This window comes from Gouania willdenowi, chromosome 12, assembly GCF_900634775.1.
Source record: "Gouania willdenowi chromosome 12, fGouWil2.1, whole genome shotgun sequence".
In the NCBI taxonomy this organism is placed as follows: domain Eukaryota; kingdom Metazoa; phylum Chordata; class Actinopteri; order Blenniiformes; family Gobiesocidae; genus Gouania; species Gouania willdenowi.
The window spans coordinates 14,751,642-14,766,924 of record NC_041055.1 but is presented as its reverse complement, the minus strand read 5'-3'; the positions used below and the strand labels follow the sequence as shown (position 1 = coordinate 14,766,924).

The 15,283-nt window shown below is 38.9% G+C and overlaps 1 protein-coding gene across 1 annotated transcript; it reads right to left on the bottom strand.

Moving 5' to 3' along the window:
• Window positions 1-8,174: 8,174 nt before the first annotated feature.
• On the bottom strand, window positions 8,175-14,591 carry LOC114473467 (zinc finger protein 532-like). Its single transcript, XM_028463108.1, has 7 exons — window positions 13,218-14,591; window positions 12,942-13,123; window positions 11,450-11,626; window positions 10,727-10,889; window positions 9,911-10,180; window positions 9,669-9,784; window positions 8,175-8,432 (listed from the first exon to the last, which is right to left on the bottom strand). The coding sequence occupies exons 1-7, from the start codon at window positions 14,427-14,429 to the stop codon at window positions 8,393-8,395; spliced, it is 2,160 nt and encodes a 719-aa protein (XP_028318909.1). The 5' UTR covers window positions 14,430-14,591; the 3' UTR covers window positions 8,175-8,392.
• Between the last annotated feature and the right edge of the window lie 692 nt (window positions 14,592-15,283).

Genomic DNA, 15,283 nt, shown 5'->3' with positions numbered 1-15,283 from the left:
ATATTAAAAGAAGGTAAAAATAAGGAGTATTGTGAGTCCTATCGTCCCATCTCTATTTTAAACGTAGACTATAAGCTATTCACCTCTAAAATCTCTAAACGAATCGAGCCCTTTCTTTCAGAACTGATTGATGAAGACCAGACAGGATTTATAAAAGGTCGGCAAACACAAGACAACATACGACGCACATTACCCATAATAAGTGAGATAAAAAAAATCAAAACATGCCAACAGCTTTAGTAAGTCTCGATGCCGAAAAGGCATTTGACAGGGTTTCATGGACCTTTCTCTTTGCTACTCTGAAAAGAATGGGTTTTAATGATGCTATCATTAAGTGTATCCAGGCCTTATACCACAGGCCAATGGCAAGAATAAAAATAAATGGTGACTTAACAGATAGATTTGAACTTTCCAGAGGTACAAGGCAGGGTTGCGGCCTTAGCCCCGCCCTCTTTGCACTGTTTATTGAACCATTGGCCCAGCATATACGGCAAAGTACTGACATTAAAGGAGTCACTAGTGTTGTGGTGGTCAAGACCGGTCTTGGTCTCGAGACTGGTCTCGAGACCAAATTTTAAAGGTCTTGGTCTTGTCTCGGACTCTGAAGCATTTTGACTCGGTCTTGTCTTGGACTCGGGCTGCCCGGACTCGGGATTTTCCGTCAAGACCGTTCGAGACCAGCACTAATTCCTGCTATTTTTAAACTTTTTTATAATGTGATAATAACACGGAGAAGAAAAGGATAAAACAATCCTTTATTCATTATTTAATCCACCCTGTATAATGACCACAACCTTCCTTAATGTGACTGAGTGACGTGTGTGTGGCTCCGGTGTCAGTTTGGACCGCGGAGCGCAAGGGAGATATGAACTAATCACCGGTAAAAATCCCAGTAAAACTCCTGAAAACAATCACCAGTAATAAATATTATCTCCCTGGTAAAGACAGTAGCTCTAATAACTGGTAAAATGATAAACTGATGATATTACAGCCTGTGAAAGCTAGATAGGGGACGCACTTACTCTGCTTCTGGGTCCTAGTGCCAGCCGACCGGAGAAGCCTGTTCCATTTACCGTGTTTACTGAGGTCCGTGTGTGTTTAATAAGTCTGTGTGTGTTTAATAAGTCCGTGTGAAAGTCTGCATGTTTATGCATCTGTCCATCCACTCTTTTCATTATATCCATGTCTTTTAAGGCTTTATTACATAATGTCGGCTGTAGTCCGGGCCTCCGCCATCTTGGTTTATGTCGTCACCAGCGCGTCATCGCCGCAGAGTTGCACTCAAATAATATTAAATATTTTTAAAGTGGTGTTTTTTTTGTGACTTTAGACTCCAATTACATGTATGTATATAATATGTTCCCCACAATATAAACAGGTTCAAAATATAATTATTTTTTATAGTTTCTGTTTCCACTGTATCCAGAATAATAATAATTATATATATATATATATATATATATATATATATAATAACTAATAACTATTGATTAATTTGTTACATGACTGTTCCAGGGTTTGAGTTTGTTTTATTTAGTTTCACATCTACCTGTAGCTCTATGTTTTTTACACTGATGACAACTTGTTTGTAGTTTTATTTCAGAAAGTTTCACTTTTACAGTTACAGTTGGAAATCTTTGTGAATTGAATATCCTAGTTATATTACAGCAACCAAATTAAACTATATCAACTAAGTGAATTAATAAAAATGGCCTGTGTGAAGGCTTTTTCAAACTAAAATCTTATCTTGTGAAATCTGTGACCTGTTAAACCTGAACAACTGAAAGAATCAGAATAAAGAATCATTATTTCTTGGCAGAAATGCTTTTAAACACTTGCTGTACATTCAGCTGACATAAAAATCTTGTTTTCAAATATGTAGAATAATTGTGAATTTATCAGTAGCAGTAGTAGTTTTAATATTTTAGTTAATTTTTTGCAGGCACCTTTTTTTTTGTCCGTCAAATGTATTTAAAATAAACTAAAATTAAAGAGAGATGTTATTTAACTGTTGAACCTTGCCATAATTTTATTTATTTATTTATTTTTTTAAATTGAAAAAAAAATGTTTATGGTCTTGGTCTTGGTCTTGGTCTCGGTTTGTCTCGGTCTTGGTCTTGACTCGGTCTCGGCTCCCGAAAGTCTTGGTCTTGTCTTGGTCTCGGTGCATTCTGGTCTCGGGCAAGTCTTGGTCTCGGATAGTGCGGTCTTGAACACAACACTAGGAGTCACAATTTCCAAGGAGGAGCATCGAATAGGACTTTTTGCCGATGATATAATATTATACCTCCAGAACCCTAATTCTACTTTCCCCCAATTAATGAAAATCCTAAAACACTTTGGAGGAAAATCAGGGTATAAACTAAATATATCAAAGACTCAAGTTCTCTGTCTTAACTATCACCCCTTAGACTCAATCAGACAGAAATACAAATTGAAATGGGACTCAGACAAGGTAAAATATCTGGGTGTTTACTTGACAAGAGAAATAAGTTCACTGTATGAAGTAAATTATTCAAAGATTAATGACATAATCCAAAAAGATTTGGCAAAATGGTCTGCCCTAGTTATGGAGCTCAGTTCTAGAATAGAGGCCATAAAAATGAAGATATTACCTCGATTACTTTATCTGTTCATGTCTGTACCAATACAAATACCAGACTCACAATTCGTCAAATGGAACAAATTAGTTAGCAGATTCATTTGGAAAGGCGCCAAACCCAGAGTAAGATTAAAAACATTACAGCTGGACAAAAAAAGAGGGGGGCTTACTCTTCCTAATTTTAAAGAATATTTTTGAGCTGCCCAGTTGAGAAACATTGTTCAATGGTGTTCACCAGAATATGATTCCAAATGGAAACGTATTGAGCTGAACTATTCAATTTGTCACCCGCAAACTAGATTGGGGGATAAAACTAGTAAACCGTGTGATCAAGGTAATCTAATTATTGAAACAACTTTAAAAGTCTGGTGAAAAATAGTGAGTGAACGTAAAATTGAAGGTGACTGTAAATTATTGGTGTGGCCAGCATTTAGTCCAAAATTTAGAAGTGGCCAATTGGATAGTACATTTATAAAGTGGACTAACAGAGGAATTACAGCCATGTGTACACTAACAGATGGAAAAGTATTTAAACCCTTTGAAAAACTACAGAGGGAATTTGATCTTGATAAAACAGACTTGTTTAGATATTTCCAATTGAGACATTTTTTAATACAGAAATTTATTTATTTATTTATTTATTCAGTTTATTTCCGACATGGTTACATTCACTTTTTTTTTTTTTTTTTTTTTTCTTTTTTGTACATGCCGAAAAAGGAGACGATCTCACAGGAGGGAAGTGATATAATAGAAATCATGATTGGAGCATATAGATGTTTACCCTCTAAAATTGTTTCTAAACTCTATAAATGCCTGCAAAATGACCCCCAGAATAATTTGTGGTATGTTAGACAAAAATGGGAAAATGAATTACAAATTGAATTGTCAGAGGAGGATTGGCATTCTGCATGTCTATTACAGCACACTTCAACCAGTTCGAGACAATGGAGAGAATTTGGATGGAAAAACTTGATGAGATTCTTTCTCACTCCACACATTAAAAGTAAACAATTGAAAATTCCTCAACAGTGCTGGAGACTTTGTGGCAGTTGGAGTGCCAATCATTCCCATGTATTTTGGAATTGTGTAAAAATTCAACCTTTTTGGCAAAAAATTGTATTCTAAATGGAAAAGGTTTTTGCATATAAAATACCGGCGGAATCACATATCATGTATCTCGGCATGTTGTCGGAGACTGCTGTCCAAAAGCAGGTCTTATATTTGTTTAAAATAATACTGATGGCTAGCAAGAAAGCTATAACAAGAACCTGGTTAAAAAGTGACCCTCCGACACTGAATCAATGGAGAGACATTGTGGAGGAAATTTATGTGATGGAAAAAATTACCTTTCATCTGAGATTGACAGTTAGTAAATTTAAAAAATGTTGGCTCAAGTGGACTCATTATAAAGCTAATTTCAAGTTGTAGTTTTATTTTGTAGTACCCCACAGACTGTATTTATTTATTTATTTATTTTTTTTTGTCTTTGTTTTGATGTATGCTGAAATTATAAAATAAAAAGTAAAAAAAAAGAAAAATGTAAATAGGCCTAACCTAAACTGTTTCACACATATAGGACTTCAGGAACTTAACTCTATTATTTCATCCTCCAAACCATCGACCTGCCTTTCAGATCCGATCCCAACTAAGCTGTTTAAAGAAGTTATTCCCCTCGTCTGCCCATCTTTGTTGGAGACAATAAATATATCCCTATCAATAGGCTACGTGCCACAGTCCTTTAAAGCAGTGGTCCCCAACCCCCGGGCCGCGGACCGGTACCGGTCCGTGGATCAATTGGTACCGGGCCGCACAAGAAATAATTAATAATTTCCGTTTTATTTATTATCAGAGTATGAACGATCTTTTATTTTGAAAAAACTTTTATTTTGAAAAATGACCGGATTCACTCGTTTGCATCCCGGTCACTTGTGCGCCAAATTTTAACCCACAAGCTAGCAAAATGAGTAAGAAACAGACGTCTTTGGATATTTTTTTTGCGAAAGGGAAAAGGCCTAGTGAAGAGACAGAAGAAGAGCCTACGACTTCAAAGAAAAAGAAAACTTTTACCAGACAATACCAGGAGACCTACTTAAAATATGGGTTTATCGCGGCAGGTGATTCCCATATTCCAAGCCCGCTCTGCATAATATGCGGCGACCGGCTTGCTAATGAGGCAATGAAGCCTTCAAAACTGCTTCGGCACTTGGAGACCAGGCACCCTGGATTAAAAGACAAGCCCCTGGAGTATTTTGAAAGAAAAAAACAGGAACACGAAGGACAGAAGAAATTACTGAGGGCCACCACATCAGTAAATGCGAATGCACTTAGAGCGTCATACTTAGTGGCTAACCGTATTGCTAAGGCTAAAAAGCCATTCACTATTGGTGAAGAATTGATCTTGCCCTCCACTAAAGACATTTGCCGTGAACTTCTAGGGGAGGCCGCTGTTAAAAAGATAGCACAGGTGCCTCTGTCGGCTAGTACCGTGACTCGGCGCATTGAGGAAATAGCCGAAGACATTGAGACACAATTGTTGGCGAGGATTAATACATCACCGTGGTACGCCCTCCAGGTTGATGAATCTACAGATGTTGACAACAAGGCAATACTACTTGTTTATGTGCGATATCTTTATCAGGAGGATGTGCATGAGGACATGTTATGTGCACTATCGTTGCCAACCAACACCACAGCCGCAGAACTGTTCAAGTCGCTGGATGGTTATATATCAGGAAAAATGAAATGGTCCTTTTGTATCGCCATATGCACAGACGGAGCTGCTGCCATGACCGGACGGCTGTCTGGTTTAACTGCTCGGATTAAGGAGGTTGCACCTGAGTGTGAATCTACGCATTGTATCATTCACAGGGAAATGCTGGCAAGCCGAAAAATGCCACCGGAATTGAACAGCGTATTGACTGACGTCGTTAAAGTTATTAACCATGTCAAAGCACATGCCCTTAACTCGCACCTGTTTGAGCAGCTTTGTGAGGAGATGGACGCAGAGCACAGATGCCTTCTCTTATACACAGAAATAAGATGGTTATCCAGAGGGAAATCGCTGGCCAGAGTTTTTGAATTACGAGAGCCGCTGCAAAGATTTCTCTCAGAAAAGAAGTCACCGCTAGCAGCACATTTCAGTGACGAGGAATGGGTCGCAAAACTGGCTTACCTGTGCGATATATTCAACCTGCTCAATGAACTCAATCTGTCACTTCAAGGAAAAATGACAACTGTCTTCAAGTTGGCAGATAAAGTAGCTGCATTTAAAGCCAAATTGGATTTGTGGGGACGGCGAGTGAACAGAGGCGTATTGGACATGTTTCAAACATTATCGGGGATTTTGGGTGAGACTGAGCCTGAGCCTTCATTCTCCCAGCTGGTGCACGATCACCTGTCTTTGCTTTTAAAGGAGTTCGAGCGCTACTTCCCAACCACAAAGGACCCACGAAGTGGCAAGGAATGGATCCGCAACCCATTTGTCAACAAACCAGGTGAATCTAGCATATCTGTGCAAGAAGATGATCAACTGCTGGAGATCGCAAATGACGGCGGCTTTAAAATTATGTTCGAGACAACAACTCTGCCGGTGTTCTGGATTAAAGTCATGGCAGAATACCCTGATATCGCCACCACCGCACTGAAAACCCTGTTGCCATTTCCGACATCCTATCTGTGTGAAGCGGGGTTTTCTGCAGTGACAGCAACCAAAACAAAACAACGGAGTAGACTGGATATAAGCAACACACTTCGGGTGTCATTGTCTCCCATCACTCCCAGATGGGACCGTCTCTGTGCAGAAAAACAAGCGCAGGGCTCCCATTGATTTGGCATTATGGTGAGTAAAAATTTCCATGCACTTTATATTAGTTTTTGTGGTGTATCTGTATCTGTGCAGGCATGTAAAACGTACGCACGTAACTCTCAAAGGGGCGGTGCACTAACGCGCCGCACTGCTATGCTGATGATACCCAACTGTATGTATCAATGAAGCCAGGTGAGACAAATCAGCTATCTAAACTTGAGGCCTGTCTAAAGGACATTAGGGACTGGAAGGACCAAAATTATCTTCTTCTCAACTCAGACAAGACTGAGGTCATTGTACTAGGCCCACGACACCTTAGAGAAACCTATGCTAGCCTAACTGCCCTAGATGGCATTACTCTGGCACGAAGCACAACGGTTAGAAACCTTGGGGTTCTATTTGATCAGGATTTATCCTTCAACTCTCACATAAAACAAACTTCAAGAACTGCCTTCTTTCTTGCTAAAATCAGATCTATCCTGTCTCAGAGCGACGCCGAAAAGCTAGTCCATGCTTTTGTTACCTCTAGACTGGATTATTGTAATTCTCTTATAGCAGGCTGCCCGAGCAAGTCGCTTAAGACACTTCAGCTGGTTCAAAATGCTGCAGCACGTGTACTGACTAAAACTAGGAGAAGAGATCACATTGCTCCTGTATTAGCCTCTCTGCATTGGCTTCCCATAAAATATAGAACAGAATTCAAGATTCTTCTTCTCACTTATAAAGCCCTAAATGGACAGGCACCAGTCTATCTCAAGGAGCTTGTAGTGCCATACAATCCCCAGAGAACACTACGCTCTCAAAATGCTGGCCTATTCATTGTTCCATTTGTCTCTAGAAGTAGTATAGGAGGAAGAGCTTTCAGTTATCGGGCCCCAATTCTCTGGAACTATCTACCAACCATGGTTCGGGGGGCAGATAGCCTCTCTACCTTTAAGGTTAGGCTCAAAACATTCCTCTTTGGTAAAGCTTTTAGTAAGGAACCAGCTCATAGCTCATAGTTAAGATGCAATAGGCATAGACTGCCGGGGGGTTTGGCATGCTTGGTTGGAGAGAGGTTGGAGAGGGCGTTAAGAGAGAGGTCATTTAGGTTAGAGAGGGACCGGAGAGGGTCCCATTCCTCTCTCAAACACTCCCTCTATGTCTGCTAATTCCCTTGTGTGTTTGCTCCTGTACTCCTTCTGGCTTTTGTCTTGCAGGTCCGTGGGATCCTCAGTGTGGAGTTACAGAGTCTCAACAACTCTGTCTCCACCCTTTCCTCTGCACACACCCAACACAGCATAACGTGGATGGCTGTTCATCATAGGAATGGGATCCACACAAGGTTCCTGCTGCTTAACAGAAGGTTTTCCTTGCCGCCATGATGAATTCATGTTGGGTGTGGGATACATATGTATGTGTATATACATATATATGCATATGTGTGTATCCATAAAATGAAGAGTCCGTCCTTAAGACTGCTCTACTGTAAACTGTCTTGAGATACCATTGTTTATGATTTGGTGCTATACAAATAAAAGATTGATTGATTGATATTTCTTACAGCAGTAGCAGCTGATAGTGTAAGGGTTGATACACATACACACGTTTGGTTCTATTCAAAGGACTCCACATAAAAATTTTAAAATGATTTGTCTGTAAAAACACCACCTTTATTTTAAGAAATTTATTGTCACTGACATATAATGCATACTGTATATATATATTGCAAATTTACAGTAGATTATATGCACTCCATCCAGTATATAGTGTCACAGATTATCTGCTGGGTGAGTTGCTTCAGTGACAATTTTTGAGAATGAGACTAATTTTTTAAGTCTCTGAAGAGGTGCTGGGCCAGGGAGCAGTGGGAGGTGTAGCACAGGCCGCACTCCCTGCACTGATCTTAGGAACGTCAGACTTGTGTTGAGGGATGTGTTCTTTGAAGGCGGTGATGTTTTCAGTGGTGAAGTTGTAGACGGCACACCTGTAAACTTTGGGTATGTTCAGCTTTTGCCTCTTTCATGGTTGTAAGTCCAAACAGGCCTGTTAATGCAGAATGACATGACACACATTGAACTTTTTGCAAACAGTTTTCCAAAACAACTTGTACACACATATATAGTTTGATATTTCCCAATTAGGTTAAAAATTGAATGAAATCAATCTTTTATGTCCAATGAGACTTTTTGTATTTGGGTTAATGACGTATTGGGATTTAACTGCATGATATTAAATAAAAAAGGCATCTAGAAATAATTTGAAATCTTATACAGGACTACAGGGTATGTAATGAAAATACATAATGGAGGTAATTTTGCCCCCATAGTCGAAAAAATGTGGTCATTTTAAAAATTATTGGGATCATGGGAAAAAAATATCGTTAGCGCTTTGATGTTTTTATAGTTTAAAATGCACAATGAAAATTAAGGAAAAGTTCACCCTTTCTTTTTCAAAGAAGTTTGGAAGTATCATAGTACGGTAGCTATTATTTTATGTTTACGTTTACGTCTGGAGAAGTTGACAAAAAAACTGAAGGGCAATTTTGTGCCCGTGGAACCAGGTTTTTGGGGGCATTCTTGGCAAAATTAAGGGCAAAATGGCCCGTGGCCCTTGCTAATTTCTGACACTGCAGAACTATAAGATTTTTATGAGATTTTTTTTTAAAACAGCAGTCATGGCCAGACAGTCGCACATGATATTTTGACATTTTGAATAACAAAATAAATTACAGAAATAATTTAGCAAGTAACAAAAAAATCAAAGTGAGTGCACACACAAGAAAATGTTAAAAACAAACAGAAGTACAAAAGTAGTTTACTAGATCAACTGTTTCTAAAGAAATGTATGTATACATTATATCTGGAGAAGTTGTTGACAAAAAACTTGAGGGCAAAATGGCCACTGCAGGACCATAACAATTTGAATAGATTCAGAGTAATTTTAAAGATTTTTTTAAAACAGCAGTCATGGCCAGACAGTCGCACCACATGATATTTTGACACTTTGAATAACAAAATAAATTACAGAAGTAATTTAGTAATTAACCAAAAAAAAAGTCAAAGTGAATGCATATACACTACGTTACTACTAATTTGGTATCTTTTTATGCAGTTAAACTTGTTTTTAACTGTAAGCAATGCAGATGGACAGAATATTTATGTGTCACATCATTGACCCATGTCATTTTGCTTGATTATACGTATGCCTAATCAGCTCATTTGAGTAAATCATATGAACTGAATTTGCACAGTGTGCAGGTGCAGTGATGACTGTACTCACGAGCAGGTGTTCACATTTCCCTGCCCCTTATGTTTGAGCCGGTTGTGTCTGCCGAGACTGTGAAGGGAGCTGATAAACTTGTCACACAGTTGGCACGGATACATCTTTTTTAGTATCTGCAGTAAGAAAAAAGATGATATAATCAATGCTTGACAAGAAAAAAACAGACTTTGGAAGTAAAAACATCCAATGTACACTAAAAGCTCTTTGACATGAACTACTTGGTTGATGTCTCCTCCCACCTTCCTGTGCTCTCGCCTCATGTGAGAGACAAACATCTGTCTGGTACTGAACACGCTCGTACAGTCCACACACATGTATCCTGGACTGGGAGGGTTCTCAAAGTCAGCCGGGTCGTTACTGTTGGATTTCTTTTGCCCTTTGTCTTCATTCCTGACATCTTCTCCCTCTTTTTCATTGGTGCTCATAGAATTTGTGGGCTTTGTGTTGAGAGGAACATTGATACCCAAGTTTGATGGGCCCTCAACGGTTTTTAGAGTTCCATGGATTGCCTGAAAACCAAATTGAGAGTGTAAGAAATATCATTTGATGCATTTAACATTGTGCACCTCATTATTTGTGCTACTTGATAATTGTGTGGGCAAGACTTTAAGTAACAAACACATATTTACAAAGAATACACTTAAAGTTTAAAGGCCTTGTTAAATTCAACAGATGGCACAACATTTTTTACTTTGCTAACACCAACTCTCATGTGTTGCCTTTCAAAACTAGAGCTCTTAATGCAGACTATACAGTTCTAACCAACAGACAACTGGAGCTCCTGTTTCCTGTTATGATGGCATTGCAATAGTTCAAGATAAAAACATGAATAATGATTAATAATTGAGTCATTACTGAAAAAAACACCATTGATTGCTGCTACTTTTAATATTACCAATCAAATCTACTGAAGGTATTCAAATTTTATACCAAAATGAATAGAATCAAAAATAGAATACAGAAAGTGATCACAAAGAGTTGTTTTTTGAAACATTTGAAATTAAAACAGGTAATTATTTGCATCAAGCCACCCATTATATTTCCATTATGCTCACCTTGATATGATCCAGCATTAGCGGCTTATGTGCAAAGTGCTTGGAGCAGTCAGGGCATTTGAAAACAGAAACTTTGTTATTACCAACATGCTGGTCCAAGTGTGAGACGATGAGTGACTGCATCGTGAACACTATGTTGCACATGGAGCACATATAGTTTACCCTGGAAAACAGAACATTTAAAAATGAACACAAACCTAAAGAAAAATGTTTTAATACTCAAAGCAGATGTTTTTCCTCCCACATCTTCCACCAAAACAATTACCTACAGTTCATACTGTGCAGATATGATTATTATTGTTTTATAATTAAGCTGTAAAAAAAAGATTGTAAATAGTTTCATGATTTTAATTTCCTTTGACTCATTAAATCCACATAAATTTGTGAGGACAGCTGCTCCTCATCAGTGCAGCTGATGATGAAGTTATTGAAAGGTTCCAGCATGGAAAAGATAAACTCAAGTTAATCCACCACATCGAAGACCCACAAATCATTTTACTGAGCAGGCCGTAGGAAACACAAAAGGCAGGTTTTAGGTTACCTGGCATGAGGCTGATTGATAGAAAGAACATGACTTATAGCTCGATAATTCACAACTAGTCTACAGTTCATCTAAATAATGATTTACTTTTGCAATAAACTAAACAGGAAGTTCAAATGACGAGAAAACGCAAAATTCAGCTAATCATGCTATCTTTCAATGATGCAGTTCAGAGGACTTACTTGGGTTGTCCAGGCTTCACTCCTGGATGATGTGTGTTAGCATGGGAGTATAGTGCAAGTGCAGACTTGAAGGCCAAGGGGCACAGGGGGCATTTATAGAAGATCGCATAGTGAGTGTTGCAGATGTGGGACTTGAAAGTTCCAGAATCAGCAAAGATCACACTGCAGTGGACACAGCTGGAGGCCAAAACAGAACATGTAGTTAGCAAGCAACATCCAATATTTGATATTTAATTTAAGGAAATGTGAGTTTTAAGTTTAAATGTGAATTAAGGAAATGGTTGTTTAGTTTGACTATATGTTGATGGTCATTTTGTCATCATATTGTTAGCCAATATATGCCATCAGAAACAAATGAATGTCCATGACATGGTATTATAAAGTAGTTGAAGACTATGAACAAGAAATACTAATTTTAGATCAAATTAAGCTGGGCTAACACTAAACAATACTAACTCCTAGCATTAAATAAAGTTAGATTAAAGTGGATTGTACAATTTATGTAAAAGAAAAATGTTTCTTTTTAACTTTTCTGATCGAATTCTAAATAATACCAATGTCATTGCATTAACTATAACAATTTGTAACCCATTTGAAATTATTTTTTTCAATGAACTACAGATCTTCACAGTTAGTGTTAGTTTGAAGCAACTGTTAGGCTTAAAGCTGCAGTTTGCAGAATCCTCTCTCCGCTCCATTTTGAAACCGAAACTGAACCTCCCTTACGGGTGTCTGTTGTGAACGCTCTTGGTGACTTTTTTCTCAAGATAGACTAGTGACAAGTGTATGAACTTTATCTTGTGTTGTTAAATTATAGATTAAATTTAGATTTAAACTGTTGCTTCTCCACATCGGTCTGCCTTTTTCCTCTCAATTTGCTGTGTAACTGTTGTGTCTAATGCTGTTATGGAGACTTCTGCTTGGACGTCCGTCATTTCACTTTTACTACCGAGGGTACCTGAACGCATCTGACTTCAGTTGAGCAGCCAATAGTAACGCCAAAAACAGTTCATGGAGCACACGTGTTTGTAGAAAGATCTCTGATTGGCTGATATCCAGATTCTCAGAGCGTCACGCTCCTGGATTAATAAATGTAATTTTACAGGGCCAGGAGAAGAAGATGAGATTCACTGTCCACTCAGAACAATAACTGGATTTTTGACCAGATGATGCCAAATATTATTAACATAACATTATTACCAATAACATTGTAAGTATTGCTTTTAAAGGTGTGGACTTGATACTTTAGAGAGTATATGCCCACCTAAAGGAGTGTCACCACAGACCACTTTATTAGGTACAGGTTGATATGATATGCTCAAATATTCTTGAAACTGATTAATGTTGCGATAATGAGCATATACTATATCACCACCCACATTTACCAAATGTATCTTAATCAGATGTCAGTCAACCATAAATAATGAGGATTTCATAAGCAATAGTGTAAAATATGATTTTGTATGATTTGCGTCAAATGATACAAACTCACCAATAACAGACTCTCCTGGTGTAATGCAGACATGTCTTGGTAACATGTGACTGGAAATTAACAGAGCAGCAGCTAGCACCACATTCAGGACAGATGTACGGGGACTTGTGCTGGTGGATTCGCTGGTGTGATAGAAAACTGCATTGGTTTGGGAGAAGCATTTGGCAAATGGTGCAAGTTTTCTGGAAGAAACACAGGATCAGTCAACATTGTCTCTAAAGATTTGTGTGGATTAAAGAAAATTTAAATTTATCGTTTCTCGGTGTGTTCACCTACCTGCCCTCTGGATTTCACCTCTTGCTGGTAATGCATGGCCAGTGAGCTTTCATCCTGGAACATTACATTACACTCCAAACACTTTAGGCTGTGCCTGCAAAGCTTTGATGCATCATCCTCCAAGGGTAGAGCGGCCACCACAGGAGCACTGCATGGAGCTGAAATGGCTGTAGTTTGTGATGCTGTCTGAGAAACTTTGCCATGGGTTTGCGGTGTGATCACCTTTACTTCAGAGGTTAAATCAATGGAAAGACCTGATGAGTTCATGGCACTGATCATCTTATCAGCAGGGATGGGTTTGAGGATTAGATGTGAGCCCTGCATAACAACTACTTTGTCATTGTGATCTCTTGCATGAAACAAAAGTTGGCACTTGTTGTAGAATACCAGACTTTTGGCGCATTTGTTGCAGGTGACCTCGATTTGTACACTGCGGCGTTCGTGATGCTGTGTCAGGCTCTTCTCAAGAGCGAATGAGTCTCCACACTCCAGGCATTTGAATCCTCTGGAGTGAAGAGATATGCTTGCTGCACTGGGTGGGGAAAGGTTTGGAACATAAACAGGGACAGGATTTATGCTACTCAAGACCTTATTAAAGGCATCTACAACAGAACTCTCAGTGCTCGTAAATAACAGCAACCCAGAGAATGCTGGTAAGGCCTGTTGGACATCATCTGATTCTTGGTCCTGTGGCTCCTCTGGAGATCTGATGTTGGAAACAATATTATTTCCAGAGAATTTAGCAGCATGATTTTCTTGGTTATCAGTTGGGTCATCAACTACTATTTCATCCTCATTATCATCATCAAACTCTTCAGCACTGGGGGTAGGACTGTACAGATGGATATTTGATAGTTGGTTGTCAGCTTTTTTCCCTTCTGTTCCTGAAACTTTCCATCCATTCTTCTTGTAAACACTACCTTTTCCTGCTTTCGGCTCAAAAGCATTTAGATGTCCATTACCAGAAAGGGGGTGCGAAAGGAAATGATGATGCTTCTCTGACATCGGTCCAATATGTTCGCTTAGATCTGCAGTCCGAAAGTTCTTAACAAGGACGCTAACACCAATATTCTGGGCTGTTGAGGCATTGGGGGCTACAGCTTCACTGGTAGTCATCTCACTTCTAGTTTGCTTGAGTTGTGCATTATCATCTTGGTGGCCAGATTCACTCGCGACTTTGGAATTAAAGTTTGGCGTTTTCATATCTCCCATGATCCTGTTGCCGCTGCAATGTGGAGACAACCCAGTAAAACAGATATTCTAGAAAAGTCAATAAGATAAGTTTTCCTGTTAAATAATTCCAGCAAGATTATTTTTGTCTTCTTTTTCAATAGTATGTTAAGCTCTCATTTAAGACGACTCTTACTTAGGGAATCCACTCTGCTCTGATGACATGTTCCACTGAAGTCTGCTGATGGCTTTGAAGTTTCCTTTGAAGTATTTCCAACGAGTTCTTTTTTTGTCATCGGGACTTAGGAAATCCACTTTGATCTCCTGACATGTATCGACTGGCAACTACACGCAAGTCAAGGAAATTTCAAAGGAACCGTCAAATCAATCAGCAGATGCCTCTGAGGAAGACGAGCAGTTGCCAGTCGAAACATGTCAGGAGATCAAATTGGATTTCCTCAGTAACAGTTGTCTGGATAAATTAAACCTTAACATATTACCTTTAAAGTTTTAACTGTCTTTGTTCACATACATTTTTTCACATGTTAAAATACTGTAAATATTCAGGAACAGAGCAGATTATTGGAGAGTATCAGTGTCATGGGCATGTGTGGGTGCACATCCAAATGCAGGGACGGAGGCGGAGCTCAGGTGCATCATACCAGTATTTATTGTTCTCATAGGCATGGTCAGTCCAGGGAGGCAGAGGTAATCAGAAAGCACCAAAAGGAAAAACCAAGAACCATAGTCACAGCAAAAGTAGCAATGTCTCAGCACTGAACTGCAGCAAAGCCTCCACCTTTATACTCAGCAGGTTATCAGATGCAGCTGGTCCAATCAGCAGGAGAAAGCTGCTGGAAGCGAGTCCAAGATCTCCTGCCTGCCCTCCAAAATAA

Coding starts and splice junctions, on each gene's coding strand:
- LOC114473467 (XM_028463108.1), bottom strand. CDS start 14,429: ATGGGAGATATGAAAACGCCAAACTTTAATTCCAAAGTCGCGAGTGAA. Junction 13,124..13,217: donor AGGTGAAATCCAGAGGGCAG/GTAGGTGAACAC, acceptor TGTTTCTTCCAG/AAAACTTGCACCATTTGCCA. Junction 9,785..9,910: donor TGAGGCGAGAGCACAGGAAG/GTGGGAGGAGAC, acceptor TTCTTACTGCAG/ATACTAAAAAAGATGTATCC.